The 20,500-nt window shown below is 32.6% G+C and overlaps 3 protein-coding genes and 1 non-coding gene across 5 annotated transcripts in view; 1 reads left to right on the top strand and 3 right to left on the bottom strand.

Moving 5' to 3' along the window:
* The first annotated feature begins 1,278 nt into the window (after positions 1–1,278).
* On the top strand, positions 1,279–1,350 carry Trnap-agg (transfer RNA proline (anticodon AGG)). The gene has a single exon. It is a non-coding gene; the product is annotated as a tRNA-Pro (tRNA).
* Positions 1,351–3,932: 2,582 nt separating this feature from the next.
* Positions 3,933–5,295, bottom strand: LOC126778546 (uncharacterized). The gene is made up of 2 exons (XM_050502211.1): positions 5,247–5,295; positions 3,933–4,914 (listed from the first exon to the last, which is right to left on the bottom strand). The coding sequence occupies exon 2, from the start codon at positions 4,884–4,886 to the stop codon at positions 3,999–4,001; it is 888 nt and encodes a 295-aa protein (XP_050358168.1). The 5' UTR covers positions 4,887–4,914; positions 5,247–5,295; the 3' UTR covers positions 3,933–3,998.
* Positions 5,296–7,285: 1,990 nt separating this feature from the next.
* LOC126778555 (uncharacterized) lies at positions 7,286–9,246 on the bottom strand. Its single transcript, XM_050502223.1, has 2 exons — positions 9,036–9,246; positions 7,286–8,128 (listed from the first exon to the last, which is right to left on the bottom strand). The coding sequence occupies exon 2, from the start codon at positions 8,118–8,120 to the stop codon at positions 7,293–7,295; it is 828 nt and encodes a 275-aa protein (XP_050358180.1). The 5' UTR covers positions 8,121–8,128; positions 9,036–9,246; the 3' UTR covers positions 7,286–7,292.
* A 7,122-nt stretch (positions 9,247–16,368) lies between these two features.
* Positions 16,369–20,500, bottom strand: part of LOC126778554 (uncharacterized) — a 165,439-nt gene continuing 161,307 nt past the window's right edge. Inside the window, exons 1-2 of one of the 2 annotated variants that reach the window (XM_050502221.1) lie at positions 18,151–18,367; positions 16,369–17,238 (exon numbers count right to left, since the gene is read on the bottom strand). In XM_050502221.1, the coding sequence (XP_050358178.1) occupies positions 16,403–17,230 (828 nt within the window). In that variant the 5' untranslated portion in view covers positions 17,231–17,238; positions 18,151–18,367 and the 3' untranslated portion in view covers positions 16,369–16,402. Of the gene's footprint in view, positions 17,239–18,150; positions 18,368–20,500 lie in introns of those variants that run through there. The other variant, XM_050502222.1, reaches the window with a different exon arrangement.

Below are 20,500 nucleotides of genomic sequence, written 5' to 3'. Positions count from 1 at the left end.
ACAAACAAACCTTGTATAATTCACCTAGAAACAATACGTTAGATAACATCTTTGAAAAGTGATAAAATTAAACCAATATTCTTGAATCACGTGAAGTAATTTCGTAATTACGTGAAGCAAAACCATATGATACAACGTTATTGTTATACGAGTGAAAATGTCGACAAAAAGTTTAATTTCGCGTTCAATTGCTGGGAAAATGTACCTAGTATCGGTGAACGACTTGCATAGCAGGCCATTTTCTTAGAAGCTGTTCGAAATTTGAATTAAATAACGGTTATTTTTTAAAATAAAATGTTATCGCATATTTATGTCTTACTATGATATTATAACATTTAGAATAAGCGGATAGAGAGTGCACCTGTGTTTGTGGTCACACATGTGCACTACAATATATCCTGTGCAGTTGGCTAGTCTCCCTTGAGACTGGCCGCTGTGGCCGAAACCGGTCAGGAGAATATGCATTAAAATAATTAAATCCGGTTTTAATTCATTGAGTTACTTTTTTTGGTTTAAATAATTTATTTACAATTAAATATCTGTGAGATTTAAATGGTTAATTAAATGGAAAGTTGTATTATATTATATGTGTGAAATATCTAATAAGTGCAGTGTAACTTATTATTATCTAAGACAATTCGATTACGATGCGACATTTAGGTATGGCTTATTTATAAATAAACGTAAAAAAATAATTAAATCAAAATATATTTTATTTAAGTAAATTTAACAAGTCTTTTACTTTTGTGTCGCCATTTTAGGAGACTAAATAAAATAATGAAAAGCGACCATCGCTTCGGAATGTAGTTTCTTCTCCACCAACCAAACCTCAACAGTTACAATTTTTATACCATTTAATATATATATATATATATATATATATATATATATATATATATATATATATATATATATATATATGTTAGTTATAATATTGTAAGTAGAACACGCGTCTTAGTTTTTTAATCTTTCTATATTCATTTATAAATTACAGTAAAATATTATTTTTCTCTATGATTTTACACTGCTGACGAAAGTAATACGTTAGGTATAAAAATAACGAAATCCCTCAATAGCCGAATATAGGGTTTTACAAACTTTAAATCTCTTGGAAGTTGATTATTGCTATGCACAGATAAAAAATAAAAATATCATAATATTAAACTTTATTAGGTTATATTGTTATGTAATACTCATCGTATTAACTTAATCGTATTAAAATATTACATTATGTAAATAAGTATAAGCATACGTAATATTTCAACAAAATAGTCATGTGGCTCGTTGGTCTAGGGGTATGATTTTCGCTTAGGGTGCGAGAGGTCCCGGGTTCAAATCCCGGACGAGCCCAAACGTTTTTTTTAAATTATACTTATTAATGAATTATAGTTTTAGTACATTCGATTTAAATGCATGTTTTAAATAATGTCAAATATTATTTTTGATATAATGGTCCAATTAATTTTAGGAAGTGAAAGTAGGTCCGTATATTTATTTTGACTCACACAATCACATCAATTATTTCTTGTTGATTTCAAGAAAAATACTTTAAGGAAGTATAAAAATTTTCTTATAAATATTCATAAATAATCAAATATTTTGCAGAAACTAACATCATCTGAAACAATTATTTAAGTTGTCATTCGATACATTGTTGTATTTCGATCAACATTCCTTTTTTGTTTAGTAGCGCCATCTAGTAACAATATAAGACAAAACCTTCATAGTTATTCACTATACGTCACCCGTATAGATGGCGCTGTACTGAAAAACTTGTGACTAATTCTAGAATACTTAAAGTGATATTATATGATTTTATAAATATATAAGGCGGACAGTTTTGATATTTAATTTTGTTATTTCTTTAAATATTGGAAAAAGCATTAAGCAACTTATATACATTTTATGAATATGAGTATTAAGTATATAATTTTCGTATTTTTTATAACTTAACTACTAAGCTAAATAACTTAATTAAAGTATCTATTTACAAAATAGTAGTAAAGTTAACTTAATTGTATGATTATAAAAAAAAACTGACATTTGTACTGGTGGTAGGGCTTTGTGCAAGCTCGTCTGGGTAGGTACCACCCACTCATCAGATATTCTACCGCAAAACAGCAATACTTGATATTGTTGTGTTCCGGTTTGAAGGGTGAGTGAGCCAGTGTAATTACAGGCACAAGGGACATAAAATCTTAGTTCCCAAGGTTGGTGGCGCATTGGATATGTAAGCGTTGGTTGACATTTCTTACAATGCCAATGTCTAAGAGCGTTGGTGACCACTTACCATCAGGTGGCCCATATGCTCGTCCGCCTTCCTTTTCTATAAAAAAAAAAAAAAACTGAATGATCTATCGTTTCTGATGGCTCACAAGTTGGCCCCATTAGCAAGAATGGCCAATGGCCGCCATGACCAATATTGGTCGCTAGCCGTGTTCAGGCGCAGGTCTAAAAGAGGAACAGGAGCGTTAAAACTACGAACTTCCAAATTGGCTACTGAGAATTTCCTGACAGAAAAGTCCAATAACTTTATTGCCCCGAACCAGCGTTCGAACCCAGTACTTCGAGATCACTATCCTGATCCTTATGAGCTCGCTACTAACCAAGAGGCTGTAATAATAAACTAAATATAGAACAATAATACATTACAGATAAAATATGTAGATAAATGACTAAGCAATGTTTATGTAATAACATAAGATTGGATGGTTAGTTTTGAAATTAGAATGTGGGAACTTACACAGATAATATAATATAGAAAATATTATAGCATATGTGTTGGTTGTAGATTTATGACAATCAATAGGAAAGTGTAATGCTTCATTGCTTAATAAAGTTGGCCGGACTTTAGGCGTCTTCTACTTTGAAATTTTCTATTGTCTGCTTTAATAATAGCGAGAAAACGTTATAGTTTGTACCTCTTCTTCTAGGCTTTCTATCCTTTTACATTTGGTACTTATTCCACCATGCGGCTCAAATGTGGTTTGGTGGATACACATGTGGCAGGGGCTTCATCACGATGTTTTTTTTTTCACCTTCACCTGTCACCTTCTCCTAAGCACAGCAGTGAGACAATCAAAGGATATTATTTTTACTTTAATGTTACAAACATTACATGAAAATTCAAAGCTTACTCGGATGATATAACGCAAAAGATTTTTTTTAATTTTATATATTAAATACGTTTGAAAATCATTAAGTATACAAGCTGAGACAACACGTTTGAAAAGAATGATGCGTCAAATATTATAAATCGATTGAATTATGAAATAATTACTAAGCATAAATTTATAAAAATCGCAAACTAAGGTTGTGTTGCAAACAGGAAATGACGGTTATATTTAGTTTGAACCGGATTTAAATGTCAAATATTAAAGATGACACACTTTTTATGCAAAAGAACATGAAATTTACGCTTGTCACGTCAATAATAATAATTTAAAGCGGGTGAAACTGCGAAGCGCAGCAATTTATATATAAATATTATATAAAAAAACCTTATCTGAAGCGTGCTGCATCTTCAATATAATAATAAATAAATTTTATGTATATTTGTTTAGTATTTTCCTTTTTAGGCATTACTAAAAAAACGTCTCCTCATTTATTAGTATTGATAGAAGAACATAGATTTAAAAATTGCATTCACAAATGGCGTTAGAGCAACGTTAAATGTCACGAAGATAAATTGATTTTATTGATGAATTTTATATATTTTATTTTCACGTTTTCTCGCTATTATTAAAGCAGACAATAGAAAATTTCAAAGTAGAAGACGCCTAAAGTCCGGCCAACTTTATTAAGCAATGAAGCATTACACGTTCTTATTGATTGTCATAAATCTACAACCAACACATATACTATAATATTTTCTATATTATATAATCTGTATAAGTCACCACATTCTAATTCCATAAAAGCAAACGCAAGAGTTCATTCAATAAATTTTATTTTTATTTTTACATTTATCTAAATTCATTTATTTCAAAATTCCCATATCAGATGCCGCTCATGAAGTAGTCGTCGGGTGGACAAGGATCGTTCGTATCAATCGGTTTGTATCTATAAATCTTGCCTTTAGTACCGATAATTATACTGTTTCTATTATCGAACGCCATACCAGTAATTTTGAAACCAAGTTGACCTATTTTAACTGGCAAGATGCTAGATGTCGATAATCTGAATAAGGAACCTTTCACAGCTACAATTGCTTCATCGTTAACACTCAGACGTAAAACATATTTCAATTGTCTAGTAAAACCTTTATACTGTATAGGTTCGTATAGATCAATTGAAAAAAAGTATAATTTACCGTCGACGTATTCGTAAAAAGCATTCCCTTTCGAGTCTAATATGAAATTGTACGCTTTCGGTATTTTGTCGTAGCGCTTTATAGCCGCTGAACCGTTTACAAAGCGAAATATTTCGTGATTCGTACCAGTTGTTATGTACATTCGATTGTCAGTTCTGTCAATGAATATGCTTCGGATGTCATCGTCTCCTATTGGTCTCTCTGCTGTTATTTCTGAATGTGAATAATCATATGTGATTAATCCTTGATTTGTTCCTATATAAATAACATTGTTTACGGCATCTATGCCAACACATTGCCCGATGATATCATCAGAGACGGGCAGTTCCTTGATCCCTAACGATCCGTGTTTCAAAAGGTATATGCCTTTGGTGTAATTTTTCTTATGGAGAACGAAGAATATGTGCTCCGTTCGCGGGTCCACGGCTATTCCGGTTGGATATCCATCGATTGTCGCGATTAAATTTCGCTTGTAGTATTCGTTTCCTATTTTCGTTCGTTCACATTTATCTGTTATCACTTTTGAAATGATGATAAATGTTATTGTAGCAATCACTTGCGTTTGCGCGAACATTTTGATTTCATGTCAGGCGTGGATTTTTCTGCAAAATAAAATGCGTTGACAATTATGTAGAAGAAATGTCGAAACCAAATTTTTCCACAGCTAGATGAAGGCTTACGTTTAAGGGAAGGCAATGAGATTTAACAGCACGATGCTATGTGTTAGTCAATAACAAATATGTCCAGATTTGAAACCATCATTTTCTTATTCACAGGACAACCTCGGTTCTTTACATAAATACTTTATCGAAACTATTTAAGAAGATTCAAGTTTCCGATTAAAATTAGATCACTTTATGTCGGTTTTATGAAATTGAAAGTATTATAAAAGTAAAAAATAGAAAGGTAAAGAATTTATTTCAAATGAAATTACCTGACTAGGTGACGTTCACTTTCCTAAGAACAAATGTGTAATGAACTAAACCGAATGGAGTCTTTATAAAACATAGCTATTGTATCGGATATATGTCTGTTTGTAAACATGCTCCGTTTAGCTTGGTATATATATATCCTGTTCTAAAACACGGCAGTTTTGTTACGATATATATCAAATTTCATTCTAAAATCGTAAAGGGCTTTTGAAGGTTAAGCATGGTCCTTCTAGTAGGTTATTTCGCTTACTTAACTTTTTTCATGTAAAAATGAATTTCTTAGTAAATTATGATCATAAATAGCTTTATTTATTGTCGATGAGAATTTGTCTATATTTATTAAAGAACGTGTATTTAGGATAACCCGCATTGGAGCAGCGTGGGGGAATAAGCTCCAAAAACTTCTCAAAAAGGGAGAGGAGGCCTTAGTCCAGCAGTGGGACATTCACAGGCTGTTACTGTATATTTAGGATAGGTTACATAAAAACATTTACTTTAAATTATTGGGTATAGAAGATTGAAAAACTTATATGAAAGAATTTAAGGTATACATGTAAATGAGATGAATGGTACTATACTATATTTATTTATTAACATAAGAAAGAAGTTATTTTTCATGGTATTTAGATGTAATACGTGTATATCGGTGTAAACGGTATTTACAAAGGCTCGAACAATGTAAAGTTAAGCTAGTTTTTAGAAATACCAAGGTCACATAGATGCCACTTATTACAAAGTGAACCTTCTACTAACCGTCTAATGGATACTTAATATTACATTTTTATTAAGTCTATTGACGATTCACAATTCGCATGACGATACAATGATTTTGGTACCATTCAATAGATTTTTTTTAAATTTTGAATATAATGTAGGTGAACTGGCCTCTAGGCCATTTAATAGTCAGTGATTATCTCGCTTATAGACATATAATTCTCATTTAAGAAATCTTAGTCATCCCTTACATCGCCAATGCGTCACCAACCTTGGATAATAAGCTGCTATATCCCTCGTACCTATAATTACACAGGCCCACCCTTCAAACCGTAACACAACTATTCTAAAGATTGCTGTTTGTTATTTATTATTAGTGGATTAGACGGGCTTGCACAAAATCATTACCATCACGTAAACAATTTAAATATAATATTTCTACTATTTCTATTAACAGCACGTGCAAGATATATATATCGGCGAGCATATGGGCCGCCTGATCGTAAGTGGTCACCGACGCCCATAGACATTGGCATTGGAAATGCTAACCAACGAATACATCGCTAATATGCCATCAAGTTTGGCAACTAAGATGTTATGTCCTTTGTGCCTGCAATTACACTGGCTCACACACCCTTCAAACCGGAACACAACAATACTAAGTACTGCTGTTTTGCGGTAGAATATCTGATAAGTATCCACCCAGACGCTTGCACAAAGCCCTACCACCAGTAAAATATATAACAAAGTCGAGTAATTATTGCTAAATTATAAATGAATTGGTAAAAGAAATAAATAGTCCCCGAATAGATACGCCTAAATCAGATCATACTGTATATGTACCTATTAACGTAATATGATAATATAATGATGTCATATCTAGTACTAGACTATAGAATTGTAGATGAAACAAAAGCCCTTTAAGAAGCTAAATTAGTTTTGAATTTCGAATCCAAGTTAGTCTTAACTCAGTTCTTATCCAAATTAGATTATCTCGTTCATTTTGTTTCAGTGATCCAATTAAGGTAATTTTACTTTACTTTTCAATTTAAACATACTTTAAATAATAACCGTCATTTCTATTTTAATGTTATAAGTTATACTTCATATATATTTAAAAAAATACTTCTAATAATTTAACTCTCTTCAAGTAAGTAGTTACTAAATACTAACTCGTTTTATTTTACATTAGATAATAAATTTATATTAGATGGAAAAAATATAAATCTGAATCAGTGGAAACCGTAACTTAAACTTTATAAATATAAATAAAAAGGACCAAGAAATACTTAAAAAATATTTATTATATATAATGATAAACATACGTATGTTTATCATTCGCAAACCGTAAAACTAAATTCATAAATAACCCCACTCGTTGACAAATATAAATTTTCACCGTAAAATGCTATTCCCGACGGTATGAAATCTAAGTTCATCAATTTCTTGGGGATCAAGGAATCTGACTTTAACCAGTAAACTCCATCATTTGCAGCTAGAATCACTCGATTTTTATCATCGATTGTTATCGCTCTGGCCGAGTTCTTTGGTATACCAACAAATTCAATTGGTTCTTGGAAATCTTTTAATAATACCTTAACGTACTTTGAATCGCATTCGAAAAATATATTCTCTTCAGCGTCGACAGCTAACATAAAGGCGCATGGCACGTTTTCTATTTTAGTTTTTTCGTTTTCCTTAACATCAATTTCATAAACCATGCTCTCTGGGAATAGAACGGCGTATAACTTATCACTATTAACTGGCTTGAATAGCTGAGTTATATCTTCATCTTTGAATGCAACGAAATTAGCTTTATCTGATTTATTTAGTACAGTTAAACCATCATCGCTTGCGATGTAGACTTTATTCTTTATTACATCAACAGCTGCTGCTTGACCGTTGATATTGTCAATTTTGATTGGTTCCCCATCCCTCAGGACGTATTGATCCATTTCTGTTTGTACATCGTCATCTTGTAGTGTGTCTATGTCAATTAGTGTGAAAAAAAGATCCCTATTGTTTGGGTTGATGACGAGGTTTGTCGGTAGACCTTTTATTGTCAAAATTGATCGTTTAGATAATTTGATACCTTCGTACTTATAGGAACAGTTTTCTGCGTAAGCGGATGTCAATATGAACAATATCAATAATGGCAACATTTTGATATCTGTAATAAAAAAAAATAGATATGTTTGAGATGTGTTTTGAAGTGATTTGTGATTATATATTATTTGCCTATTCAAGAATAGTTAAATAGATAAATGTTAATTCAATTCAGATTGAAAATTTTAATTTTCTTTATTTTTATTTTTGGTAGGTAGGCAAATTGGCAAATCGGCCAATTGACGGTAAGTGGTCACGACCGACAATAGACATTAGCACGGTAAGAAATATTAACCATCCCTTGTATTATCAAGACGCCACCAATCATGGGAACTGAGATGTTATTTCACTTGGGCTTGTTACACTGGCTCACTTACCCTTCAACCTTTATTTTTTTTGTCTCCAAGATTGAGGAATTAAATTTCATAACAAACAAATATACGGCCAGAATAGCATATAATATGTTTTGTTAAATTTATATTGATAAAGATTCTCACATAATAAGAGGAAAGTGTTGTTTTCATAAGTTGACAATGTTTTGACCTTTTGCATATCAAGTTGACTTAATAAAAATGGTCGTTCGTCTTCTCTTTAATATTAACATTTTAATATTATACCTCCATAGTTTTAAGTTGTAAAAACACACTTTTAGCTTGAAAAAATCGTGTTTCTAAATTATTGACATAAAGAAATAAAAACTGAGAAAATTTATAAATATTGACACATTGTCTCTTAATTGCTTTTAAATTCAACATTTATTTTTAAATTAAGAACAAATTAAGACCAAAAAATAAATGCACTAGTACTTTTAATCAATTCCGTATTTATTTGATTGTGTTAAAAGATATAAATGCTGAATATAAATAAACAAATATTTAAAATTAAAAATTAACTATTAAAAAAATATTTTTTATTGTTAAATATATTCTTAAAATAGCACTATTTATTTAATAACAAAAAACGTGACTTACATTGTTTTTTTTTAAATTAATTCCTTTACTCCGAGACGTCACAACGAACACTGTCGTGTAACAAAAAAAATACTTTTTATTCTTAAACGCACGAGTTCATTAAACTTATATCAATGTAGGGCGAAAAGATTGCCGAATTTTAATTATTTATTTGAATTTTGTGGCTATGTTTATAGTTGTTTATTTGTGTGTTGGTTCGTAAATGTTTTTGTACGGGCCATTGGTCGCTATATAAGTGACTTTATAGGAAGGAAGGAGTCTTATAATGTGCGTGTGCATTGTTGCCATACGATATTATTAACGGTAGAATTTATATAAGTATGTTATGCATATTTAGCGGCTAGCTTATAATACTGTAGATTTCGGTTCTAACTAGAAAGGGCAGGGTCAGTAAATAATTTTTATTTGATATTTTTTAATATTAGTTAAAAATGAAAAATGTACATAAACCGAGAGTTATTTCTGTGGAATTATTATTGTACTCATTTATATGCCCATGTCCCTAAAGTATCAGGCTATTTTTTAATAAAATTTCATGAAAATCGTTTCAGTTTAGTCATGATTAGATACCTCATATAGAGATATATAGAAGAAAATTATAATAGTCATAATTTTTTTATTTTTAAGACAGTGGACAGGCAAATGTTCAATCTGATAAGTAAGTGACCGTTAAATGGCACAAAGATATTGGCTATGACAGATGTACTCACATTCATCTTCAACCAAGGTGTTAAATATAGAATATTTATTTAAGATACAAATTCCAATAAATTATAATAATGTCTGTCGCTTCACTATATAAAATATTTGGTATATGGGTACCAGGAACAAGCATAGACAAGTTACTAATGCTACCCGACTACACGGGGATAAAAAATCTTCTGTTAGACAAATGTATGCACTTACAACAGGGTTTTAAAAACCGTACAAGAATTAATCAAATTTAAAATTGAAAAAAATTGGAGAGATACGATTATGTGGTAGGATGTAATAGGATATTATCCAAGTAGTGAGTTGGCTGGTTTCTTTCTCATATTAAAAATTGTAAGTGCTTACGAAAATGAATAAAATCAACCCGCTGAGTTTTCTTCGCCGGTTCTTTTCAGGTCTGAGTTGTTTTTTGTGGTGTGGTAGATTTGTCAATCAATAGGTTAGTGTACAGTAACAGTAACAGCCTGTTAATGTCCCACTGCTGGGCTAAGGCCTCCTCTCCCTTTTGAGGAGAAGGTTTGGAGCTTATTCTACCACGCAGCTCCAATGCGGGTTGGTAGAATACACATGTGACAGAATTTCAATGAAATTAGAAACATGCAGGTTTCCTCACGATGTTTTCCTTCACCGTCAAGCACGAGATGAATTATAAACACAAATTAAGCACATGAAAATTCCGTGGTGCTTGCCCGGGTTTGAACCCACGATCATCGGTTAAGATTCACGCGTTCTAACCACTAGGCCATCTCGACTTTTTAGGTTAGTGTAACAAAATATTGAATGTTTTAAATTTTGAGAGCTAAGTAATAACAGTAGTAAAATTTCTATTTGGCGGTACAAGTTTTTTTTTGTTTATAGAATATGGTAAGTGGTAACCAACGCTCATAGACATTGGCATTGTAAGAAATGGTAACCATCGCTTACATCACCAATGCGCCACAAACCTTGGGAACTAAGATGTTATGTCCCTTGTACCTGTAATTACACTGACTTACTCACCCTTCAAACCGGAACACAACCATACCAAGTACTGCTGTTTTGCGGTAGAATATCAGATGAGTGAGTGGTACCTATCCAGACGAGCTTGCACAAAGCTTTACCACCAGTAACAGTTACAGCCTGTATATGTCCCACTGCTGGTCTAAGGCCTCCTCTCCGTTTTGAAGAGAAGGTTTGGAACTTATTCCACCACGCTGCTCTAATGCGGGTTGGTAGAATGTCCTCCAGACCGATTTCGGCCACGGCGGCCAATCTCAAGAGAGATTACCCTACTACGCAGGAGATATTATAGTGCACAAGTGTGTGCGCCAACACAAGTGCACTCTCTATTCCCTAACTCTCATAATCCGATGGGATGGCAATCCGATACGACCGGAAAGCTTTCCTGCCTGCTTTCCGGGGCACGGGAGTGTACACACTACCAACCAGACTCGGGGTCCCTACTGAAAATTTTCTGACAGAAAAACCCAATAACTTTTTAATGACCCAACCTGGGAATTGAACCCAGGACCTCCGGGTCTGCGGCCTTACATCAAGCCCACCGAGGCGCTCAATAAACAATTAACGTATTACTTGTCATTGCGTTGACCGGTCAGGCCTTGCTCACACGCAACTTTGAGGCGGACTGAATATTATCTTATGAATATATCAAGATGAGATCATACACAATTTTTAGTACTTTTTATATTTTTGACATATTTCTTATGTCTTCATTAATAAATTATAAATAAAATGGACATATGCCCTGATATACTTGTGTTATATAACGCAAGGACTTGTGGCTTAGTTGCGGTTTCCTATCAACTGATAGTGTGTTTTGAAATAATATTAAAATATTTAATATTTAATTATCACAGAACTGACTGACGGTTGGAACTAGTTCAGAAGTTATAATAATAATATAATTTCTTGGGACATCATTCACACACGGCCATCTGATCCCAAACTAAGCAGAGCTTGTACTTTGGAAACCAGACAACTGATACATATACTACTTTGCTTTTGTAAATAAATACTTATATAGATAATTACACCCAGAATCAGGACAAACAGAGATGTTCATTTACACAAATGTCTGTCCTGGGTGAGAATCGAACCCACAACCTTCGGCGTGAAAGGCATGTATTTACCAACCACGCCAAGTGATGAGCTATTGTTTATAATTTATTATAGTTAGGCGCACTGACTCACTTACCTATGTATTTTGTAATTTAAATTTCGGTCATAGTCTAAGTATCTAAGATATTAAGACCCACAACGAATATAAATATAAAAGGATTGCTTTTTGCTAGAATTAATAGCTAGAGGATGAGGAGGATGGAGGAGATATCCAGTTACAACTGAACACAGCTCTACCATTAGTAAAAATACAATAAAACTTAAATTGAAATGTTTTAAATACTACAGCTTTTTTTCAATCAAATTAAAGTACGTATATATACCATAAGATGAAAATTTTGCTCAAAGTTCTTGAAGCATTATTTTAGGTTATATGTTAAATGGAAATAATAGTTATTTTTGTTCGTATATTCGTACGTTGAGAGCTCAATTAGCTCAGCGGATTTAGCACATTTATCTTAACCAAAGACAACCTCTTCGAGTACAGGCAAACAGCACCGAATTTCATGTTCGTATTTTTAATTTTTGATTCATTTGTTATATGTCTATACGGTATCTCTATGTTGGATATGCTGAATCCAACATAGAGATGGATGGACATGATGGAGGAGTAGCCGTTGCCTACCAGTGGGATATTTAAAAGGTGTTTTAACTTTTTATATGTTTGTGATTGTTTACGCGATCTATTTAAAAGTCTTAAAATGTTTTTCTAAGCTATTCTGTCATAGTCGAAGTCGAGATGGCACAGTGGTAAGAACGCGTGAATCTTAACCGATGAACGTGGGTTCAAACCCGGGCAAGCACCTCTGAATTTTCATGTGCTTAATTTCTGTTATAATTCATCTCGTGCTTTTCGGTGAAGGAAAACATCGTGAGGAAACCTGCATGAAATTAGTTTCATCGAAATTCTGCCACATGTGTATTCCACCAACCCGCATTGGAGCAGCGTGGTGGAATAAGCTCCAAACCTTCTCCTCAAAAAGGGAGAGGAGGCCTTAGCCCAGCAGTGGGACATTAACAGGCTGTTACTGTACTGTACTGTACTATTCTGTCATACCCAACACGAAACTCAACACGGAACACGATAATGGAATATAAGAAGGTGATAATATAATACTTATAAGAATTAAGGGATTTCTCTCTCCATTAATTCATTCATTCCTGAAGATCGCGGTGGTAGTAGCGAAAGCTACATCTGTCGTTGACCTTCCTAGTGAGAGTACAAAAATTACTCGACCAGTTACATATGTAGTTATTTAAGGGATTCACGGATGTAAATAGCGTAACTTATGTTTGTTGAATATTTCACGACTGAGATACGAAGTGAGTCCTTAGAGAACAGCAATATTAATAATATAAGGTTACGCACCAGTTATATATGTGTTGCTGTCGTTACATTGAAAGTTGTATAAAAAACTGTAGAAAAATTACCGTAAAAAAAGAAGGGAATAGGGACAGGGCGGAATGAAATAAAATAGGTCTTTATTTAAAAATGCATAGATATGATAAAAAAATGGACATAGAATTTATAGTTAAAGAAAACCAATAAATAAATATCGAGATGGCCCAGTGGTTAGAACGCGTGAATCTTAACCGATGATCGTGGTCTCAAACCCTTGCAAGCACCACTGAATTTTAATGTGCTTTTATATTTATAATTCATCTCCTGCTTGACGGTGAAGGAAAACGTCGCATTGGAGCAACGTGGTGGAATAAGCTCCAAAACTTCTCCTCAAAAAGGAGAGGAGGCCTTAGCCCAGTGGGATATTCACAGGCTGTCACTGTAATAAATAAATACGTAGTGAAATAAACAAAACATACACTTTTATTAATGAAATAAACTTTGATATAAAATTTTTATAAAATAGCAACTAGACCACGGAGTTAGTTGATATATCCAACAGATAGCAACATAACCTGTATTAAAATAGTTTCAGTCGGTTAAATGAACAATGAAAACGGTTAACACGTATATCGTTCACGGTTAACTGCAAATTGCGTGTTTAATGTTGTATAATTAATAATAACGTTATATAATACGCTTTTATTTCAAACGAATGTATTGGGATTGATAAGTGAAATTTCGTGAAAAAACTAATGTTTTATGTGCGCTGTTTAACGGCCGAAATTAATATTAAAGCGACCTTAAATATGTATCACGCAATTGATACTCAATATACGTTCCAATAATGTAATTAAACTGTCATTCCATTATTGATATCTGTCAATCCGTTTCAGGCAAACTTCATATGCTCCTAGTAACGATAAAAATAATTTAATAATATAGTCTTAACAATCTTCGATCGAATGTATCAATTCCTTGTGCCGGAATATATTTAAAAAAAAGTACTGCACCGCCCGTCATAGAAGAAGAATATCACTTTTGGTGCGAAGTTTGTGTGCTTCGAACACACAATTACTTGAATTTATTTTTGAATCATTTTTAGTTGGTTTTGTTAGCATTTAAAGCATTTAATTAATGGTTGTTTTGTTTATTATTTGTGTTTTTCTTATTATAAAGTCGAATACTAATTTATGTATTCTTTTTAAAAACGTCATTTTTACTTCTGGTTTGTACGAATAGTTATTATTGTAATATACGGTATAGATCTAAATTTTTGTTAGCACAGTGGACGAAATTTAACTATAATAAGCTTCTATAGTATTTTTTTTTAATTTTTGAAAAGGTTGTTAGCAAAGTCCGTGTTTTTTAAAGCATTTTTTTAAATAGAAATATTGATATTTACTATTATAACTATTTACTGCTCTTGTTACTAAAACTTAGTGTCAGTTGGGACAACAAACCCCAGGGAATAGGATCGAATCTGCGATCGCTTGTCGGCCGGTAAACTATTGCGTTATTGCAGTTTGAATATTGTGTATTTGTATTTGATAATGTTAATTTTATTTTAAACTTATGATGCGGGAAAAAGTTTGAAATAAAATCTGAATGCCTAATAATGTCTTTAAGTGGGTCATTATTTTTGTATTTATGGATTTTTAATTTTTATTAAAGAGTAAATGTTACAACATGAAAAAAAATAGTTTATCGTAATATGCAGGTTTTATTGAAATGTTTTCTTTAATTAGAGGTAATTATAAATTAAGCAGTAAAATATACTAATTTTTAAATTGATCTTAAATGAACTCTTGCTAGTTAATAGTTTATATTAATCTTATTTTGCTTTCATTTCAGGTTCGCAAATGGATTCTTTTAAAATATATAGCAGGTTTCTGGTAACTTCCATTCTACTTTTTCCCTGCACGAAATCTTTGAGTATAAAAGATAATCAGTCAACTTCAGAGTTCAAATCCGAGCAAGTCATATTTTCATCAAGTTACAATATAACTAAACTATTAGTACCATCAGATGGTACCACATATTTTCAAGACGATATCTCAGATCTACCATCTGTATTTTTTACAATAAACGATACAAGAATAGATGGTGGTAGTTGTATATATGTCTTAGAAGATTTAGCCGCATATGAAATACTCGAAGGAGGTCGAGATTCTACTTCCGATTATAGTGAAGACCCACCCTTCAAACCGTAACACAACTATTCTAAAGATTGCTGTTTGTTATTTATTATTAGTGGAGTAGACGGGCTTGCACAAAATCATTACCATCACGTAAACAATTTAAATATAATATTTCTACTATTTCTATTAACAGCACGTGCAAGATATATATATCGGCGAGCATATGGGCCGCCTGATGGTAAGTGGTCACCGACGCCCATAGACATTGGCATTGGAAATGCTAACCAACGAATACATCGCTAATATGCCATCAAGTTTGGGAACTAAGATGTTATGTCCTTTGTGCCTGCAATTACACTGGTTCACACACCCTTCAAACCGGAACACAACAATACTAAGTACTGCTGTTTTGCGGTAGAATATCTGATAAGTATCCACCCAGACGCTTGCACAAAGCCCTACCACCAGTAAAATATATAACAAAGTCGAGTAATTATTGCTAAATTATAAATGAATTGGTAAAAGAAATAAATAGTCCCCGAATAGATACGCCTAAATCAGATCATACTGTATATGTACCTATTAACGTAATATGATAATATAATGATGTCATATCTAGTACTAGACTATAGAATTGTAGATGAAACAAAAGCCCTTTAAGAAGCTAAATTAGTTTTGAATTTCGAATCCAAGTTAGTCTTAACTCAGTTCTTGTCCAAATTAGATTATCTCGTTCATTTTGCTTCAGTGATCCAATTAAGATAATTTTACTTTACTTTTCAATTTAAACGTACTTTAAATAATAACCGTCATTTCTATTTTAATGTTATAAGTTATACTTCATATATATTTAAAAAAATACTTCTAATAATTTAACTCTCTTCAAGTAAATAGTTACTAAATACTAACTCGTTTTATTTTACATTAGATAATAAATTTATATTAGATGGAAAAAATATAAATCTGATCAGTGGAAACCGTTACTTAAACTTTATAAATATAAATAAAAAGGACCAAGAAATACTTAAAAAATATTTATTATATACGTATGTTTATCATTCGCAAACCGTAAAACTAAATTCATAAATAGCCCCACTCGTTGACAAATATAAATTTTCACCGTAAAATGCTATTCCCGATGGTATGAAATCTAAGTTCATCAATTTCTTGGGGATCAAGGAATCTGACTTTAACCAGTAAACTCCATCATTTGCAGCTAGAATCACTCGATTTTTATCATCGATTGTTATCGCTCTGGCCGAGTTCTTTGGTATACCAACAAATTCAATTGGTTCTTGGAAATCTTTTAATAATACCTTAACGTACTTTGAATCGCATTCGAAAAATATATTCTCTTCAGCGTCGACAGCTAACATAAAGGCGCATGGCACGTTTTCTATTTTAGTTTTTTCGTTTTCCTTAACATCAATTTTATAAACCATGCTCTCTGGGAATAGAACGGCGTATAACTTATCACTATTAACTGGCTTGAATAGCTGAGTTATATCTTCATCTTTGAATGCAACGAAATTAGCTTTATCTGATTTATTTAGTACAGTTAAACCATCATCGCTTGCGATGTAGACTTTATTCTTTATTACATCAACAGCTGCTGCTTGACCGTTGATATTGTCAATTTTGATTGGTTCCCCATCCCTCAGGACGTATTGATCCATTTCTGTTTGTACATCGTCATCTTGTAGTGTGTCTATGTCAATTAGTGTGAAAAAAAGATCCCTATTGTTTGGGTTGATGACGAGGTTCGTCGGTAGACCTTTTATTGTCAAAATTGATCGTTTAGATAATTTGATACCTTCGTACTTATAGGAACAGTTTTCTGCGTAAGCGGATGTCAATATGAACAATATCAATAATGGCAACATTTTGATATCTGTAAGAAAAAAAAATAGATATATTTGAGATGTGTTTTGAAGTGATTTTTGATTATATATTATTTGCCTATTCATGAATAGTTAAATAGATAAATGTTAATTCAATTCAGATTGAAAATTTTAATTTTCTTTATTTTTATTTTTGGTAGGTAGGTTTGGTAAACTGGCAAATCGGCCAATTGACGGTAAGTGGTCACGACCGACAATAGACATTAGCACGGTAAGAAATATTAACCATCCCTTGTATTATCAAGACGCCACCAATCATGGGAACTGAGATGTTATGTCACTTGGGCTTGTTACACTGGCTCACTTACCCTTCAACCTTTATTTGTTTTGTCTCCAATATTGAGGAATTAAATTTCATAACAAATAAATATACGGCCAGAATAGCATATAATATGTTTTGTTAAATTTATATTGATAAAGATTCTCACATAATAAGAGGAATGTATTGTTTTCATAAGTTGACAATGTTTTGACCTTTTGCATATCAAGTTGACTTATTAAAAATGGTCGTTCGTCTTCTCTTTAATATTAACATTTTAATATTATACCTCCATAGTTTTACGTTTTAAAAAACACACTTTTAGCTTGAAAAAATCGTGTTTCTAAATTATTGGCATAAAGAAATAAAAACTGAGAAAATTTATAAATATTGACACATAGTCTCTTAATTGCTTTTAAATTCAACATTTATTTTTAAATTAAGAACAAATTAAGACCAAAAAATAAATGCACTAGTACTTTTAATCAATTCCGTATTTATTTGATTGTGTTAAAATATATAAATGCTGAATATAAATAAACAAATATTTAAAATTAAAAATTAACTATTAAAAAAATATTTTTATTGTTAAATATATTCTTAAAATAGCACTATTTATTTAATAACAAAAAACGTGACTTACATTGTTTTTTTTTAAATTAATTCCTTTACTCCGAGACGTCACAATGAACACTGTCGTGTAACAAAAAAAATACTTTTTATTCTTAAACGCACGAGTTCATTAAACTTATATCAATGTAGGGCGAAAAGATTGCCGAATTTTAATTATTTATTTGAATTTTGTGGCTATGTTTATAGTTGTTTATTTGTGTGTTGGTTCGTAAATGTTTTTGTACGGGCCATTGGTCGCTATATAAGTGACTTTATAGGAAGGAAGGAGTCTTATAATGTGCGTGTGCATTGTTGCCATACGATATTATTAACGGAAGAATTTATATAAGTATGTTATGCATATTTAGTGTCTAGCTTATAATACTGTAGATTTCGGTTCTAGCTAAAAAGGACAGGGTCAGTAAATAATTTTTATTTGATATTTTTTAATATTAGTTAAAAATGAAAAATGTACATAAACCGAGAGTTATTTCTGTGGAATTATTATTGTACTCATTTATATGCCCATGTCCCTAAAGTATCAGGCTATTTTTTAATAAAATTTCATGAATATCGTTTCAGTTTAGTCATGATTGGATACTTCATATAGAGATATATAGAAGAAAATTATAATAGTCATAATTTTTTTATTCTTAAGACAGTGGACAGGCAAATGTTTAATCTGATAAGTAAGTGACCGTTAAATGGCACAAAGATATTGGCTATGACAGATGTACTCACATTCATCTTCAACCAAGGTGTTAAATATAGAATATTTATTTAAGATACAAATTCCAATAAATTATAATAATGTCTGTCGCTTCACTATATAAAATATTTGGTATATGGGTACCAGGAACAAGCATAGACAAGTTACTAATGCTACCCGACTACACGGGGATAAAAAATCTTCTGTTAGACAAATATATGCACTTACAACAGGGTTTTAAAAACCGTACAAGAATTAATCAAATTTAAAATTGAAAAAAATTGAAGAGATACGATTATGTGGTAGGATGTAATAGGATATTATCCAAGTAGTGAGTTGGCTGGTTTCTTTCTCATATTAAAAATTGTAAGTGCTTACGAAAATGAATAAAATCAACCCGCTGAGTTTTCTTCGCCGGTTCTTTTCAGGTCTGAGGTGTTTTTTGTGGTGTGGTAGATTTTTTGACAATCAATAGGTTAGTGTACAGTAACAGTAACAGTCTGTTAATGTCCCACTGCTGGGCTAAGGCCTCCTCTCCCTTTTGAGGAGAAGGTTTGGAGCTTATTCTACCACGCTGCTCCAATGCGGGTTGGTAGAATACACATGTGACAGAATTTCAATGAAATTAGAAACATGCAGGTTTCCTCACGATGTTTTCCTTCACCGTCAAGCACGAGATGAATTATAAACACAAATTAAGCACATGAAAATTCCGTGGTGCTTGCCCGGGTTTGAGCCCACGATCATCGGTTAAGATTCACGCGTTCTAACCACTAGGCCATCTCGACTTTTTAGGTTAGTGTAACAAAATATTGAATGTTTTAAATTTTGAGAGCTAAGTAATAACAGTAGTAAAATTTCTATTTGGCGGTACAAGTTTTTTTTTTGTTTATAGAATATGGTAAGTGGTAACCAACGCTCATAGACATTGGCATTGTAAGAAATGGTAACCATCGCTTACATCACCAATGCGCCACAAACCTTGGGAACTAAGATGATATGTCCCTTGTACCTGTAATAACACTGACTTACTCACCCTTCAAACCGGAACACAACCATACCAAGTACTGCTGTTTTGCGGTACAATATCAGATGAGTGAGTGGTACCTCTCCAGACGAGCTTGCACAAAGCTTTACCACCAGTAACAGTTACAGCCTGTAAATGTCCCACTGCTGGTCTAAGGCCTCCTCTCCGTTTTGAAGAGAAGGTTTGGAACTTATTCCACCACGCTGCTCTAATGCGGGTTGGTAGAATGTCCTCCAGACCGATTTCGGCCACGGCGGCCAATCTCAAGAGAGATTCCCCTACTACGCAGGAGATATTATAGTGCACAAGTGTGTGCGCCAACACAAGTGCACTCTCTATTCCCTAACTCTCATAATCCGATGGGATGGCAATCCGATACGACCGGAAAGCTTTCCTGCCTGCTTTCCGGGGCACGGGAGTGTACACACTACCAACCAGATTCGGGGTCCCTACTGAAAATTTTCTGACAGAAAAACCCAATAACTTTTTAATGACCCAACCTGGGAATTGAACCCAGGACCTCCGGGTCTGCGGCCTTACATCAAGCCCACCGAGGCGCTCAATAAACAATTAACGTATTACTTGTCATTGCGTTGACCGGTCAGGCCTTGCTCACACGCAACTTTGAGGCGGACTGAATATTAT

This window comes from Nymphalis io, chromosome 26 (genome assembly GCF_905147045.1).
Source record: "Nymphalis io chromosome 26, ilAglIoxx1.1, whole genome shotgun sequence".
Classification (NCBI taxonomy): Eukaryota; Metazoa; Arthropoda; class Insecta; order Lepidoptera; family Nymphalidae; genus Nymphalis; species Nymphalis io.
The sequence above is the reverse complement of the archived record's forward strand: the minus strand, read 5'-3'. Positions and strand labels throughout refer to the sequence as shown.

Coding starts and splice junctions, on each gene's coding strand:
- LOC126778546 (XM_050502211.1), bottom strand. CDS start 4,886: ATGTTCGCGCAAACGCAAGTGATTGCTACAATAACATTTATCATCATT.
- LOC126778555 (XM_050502223.1), bottom strand. CDS start 8,120: ATGTTGCCATTATTGATATTGTTCATATTGACATCCGCTTACGCAGAA.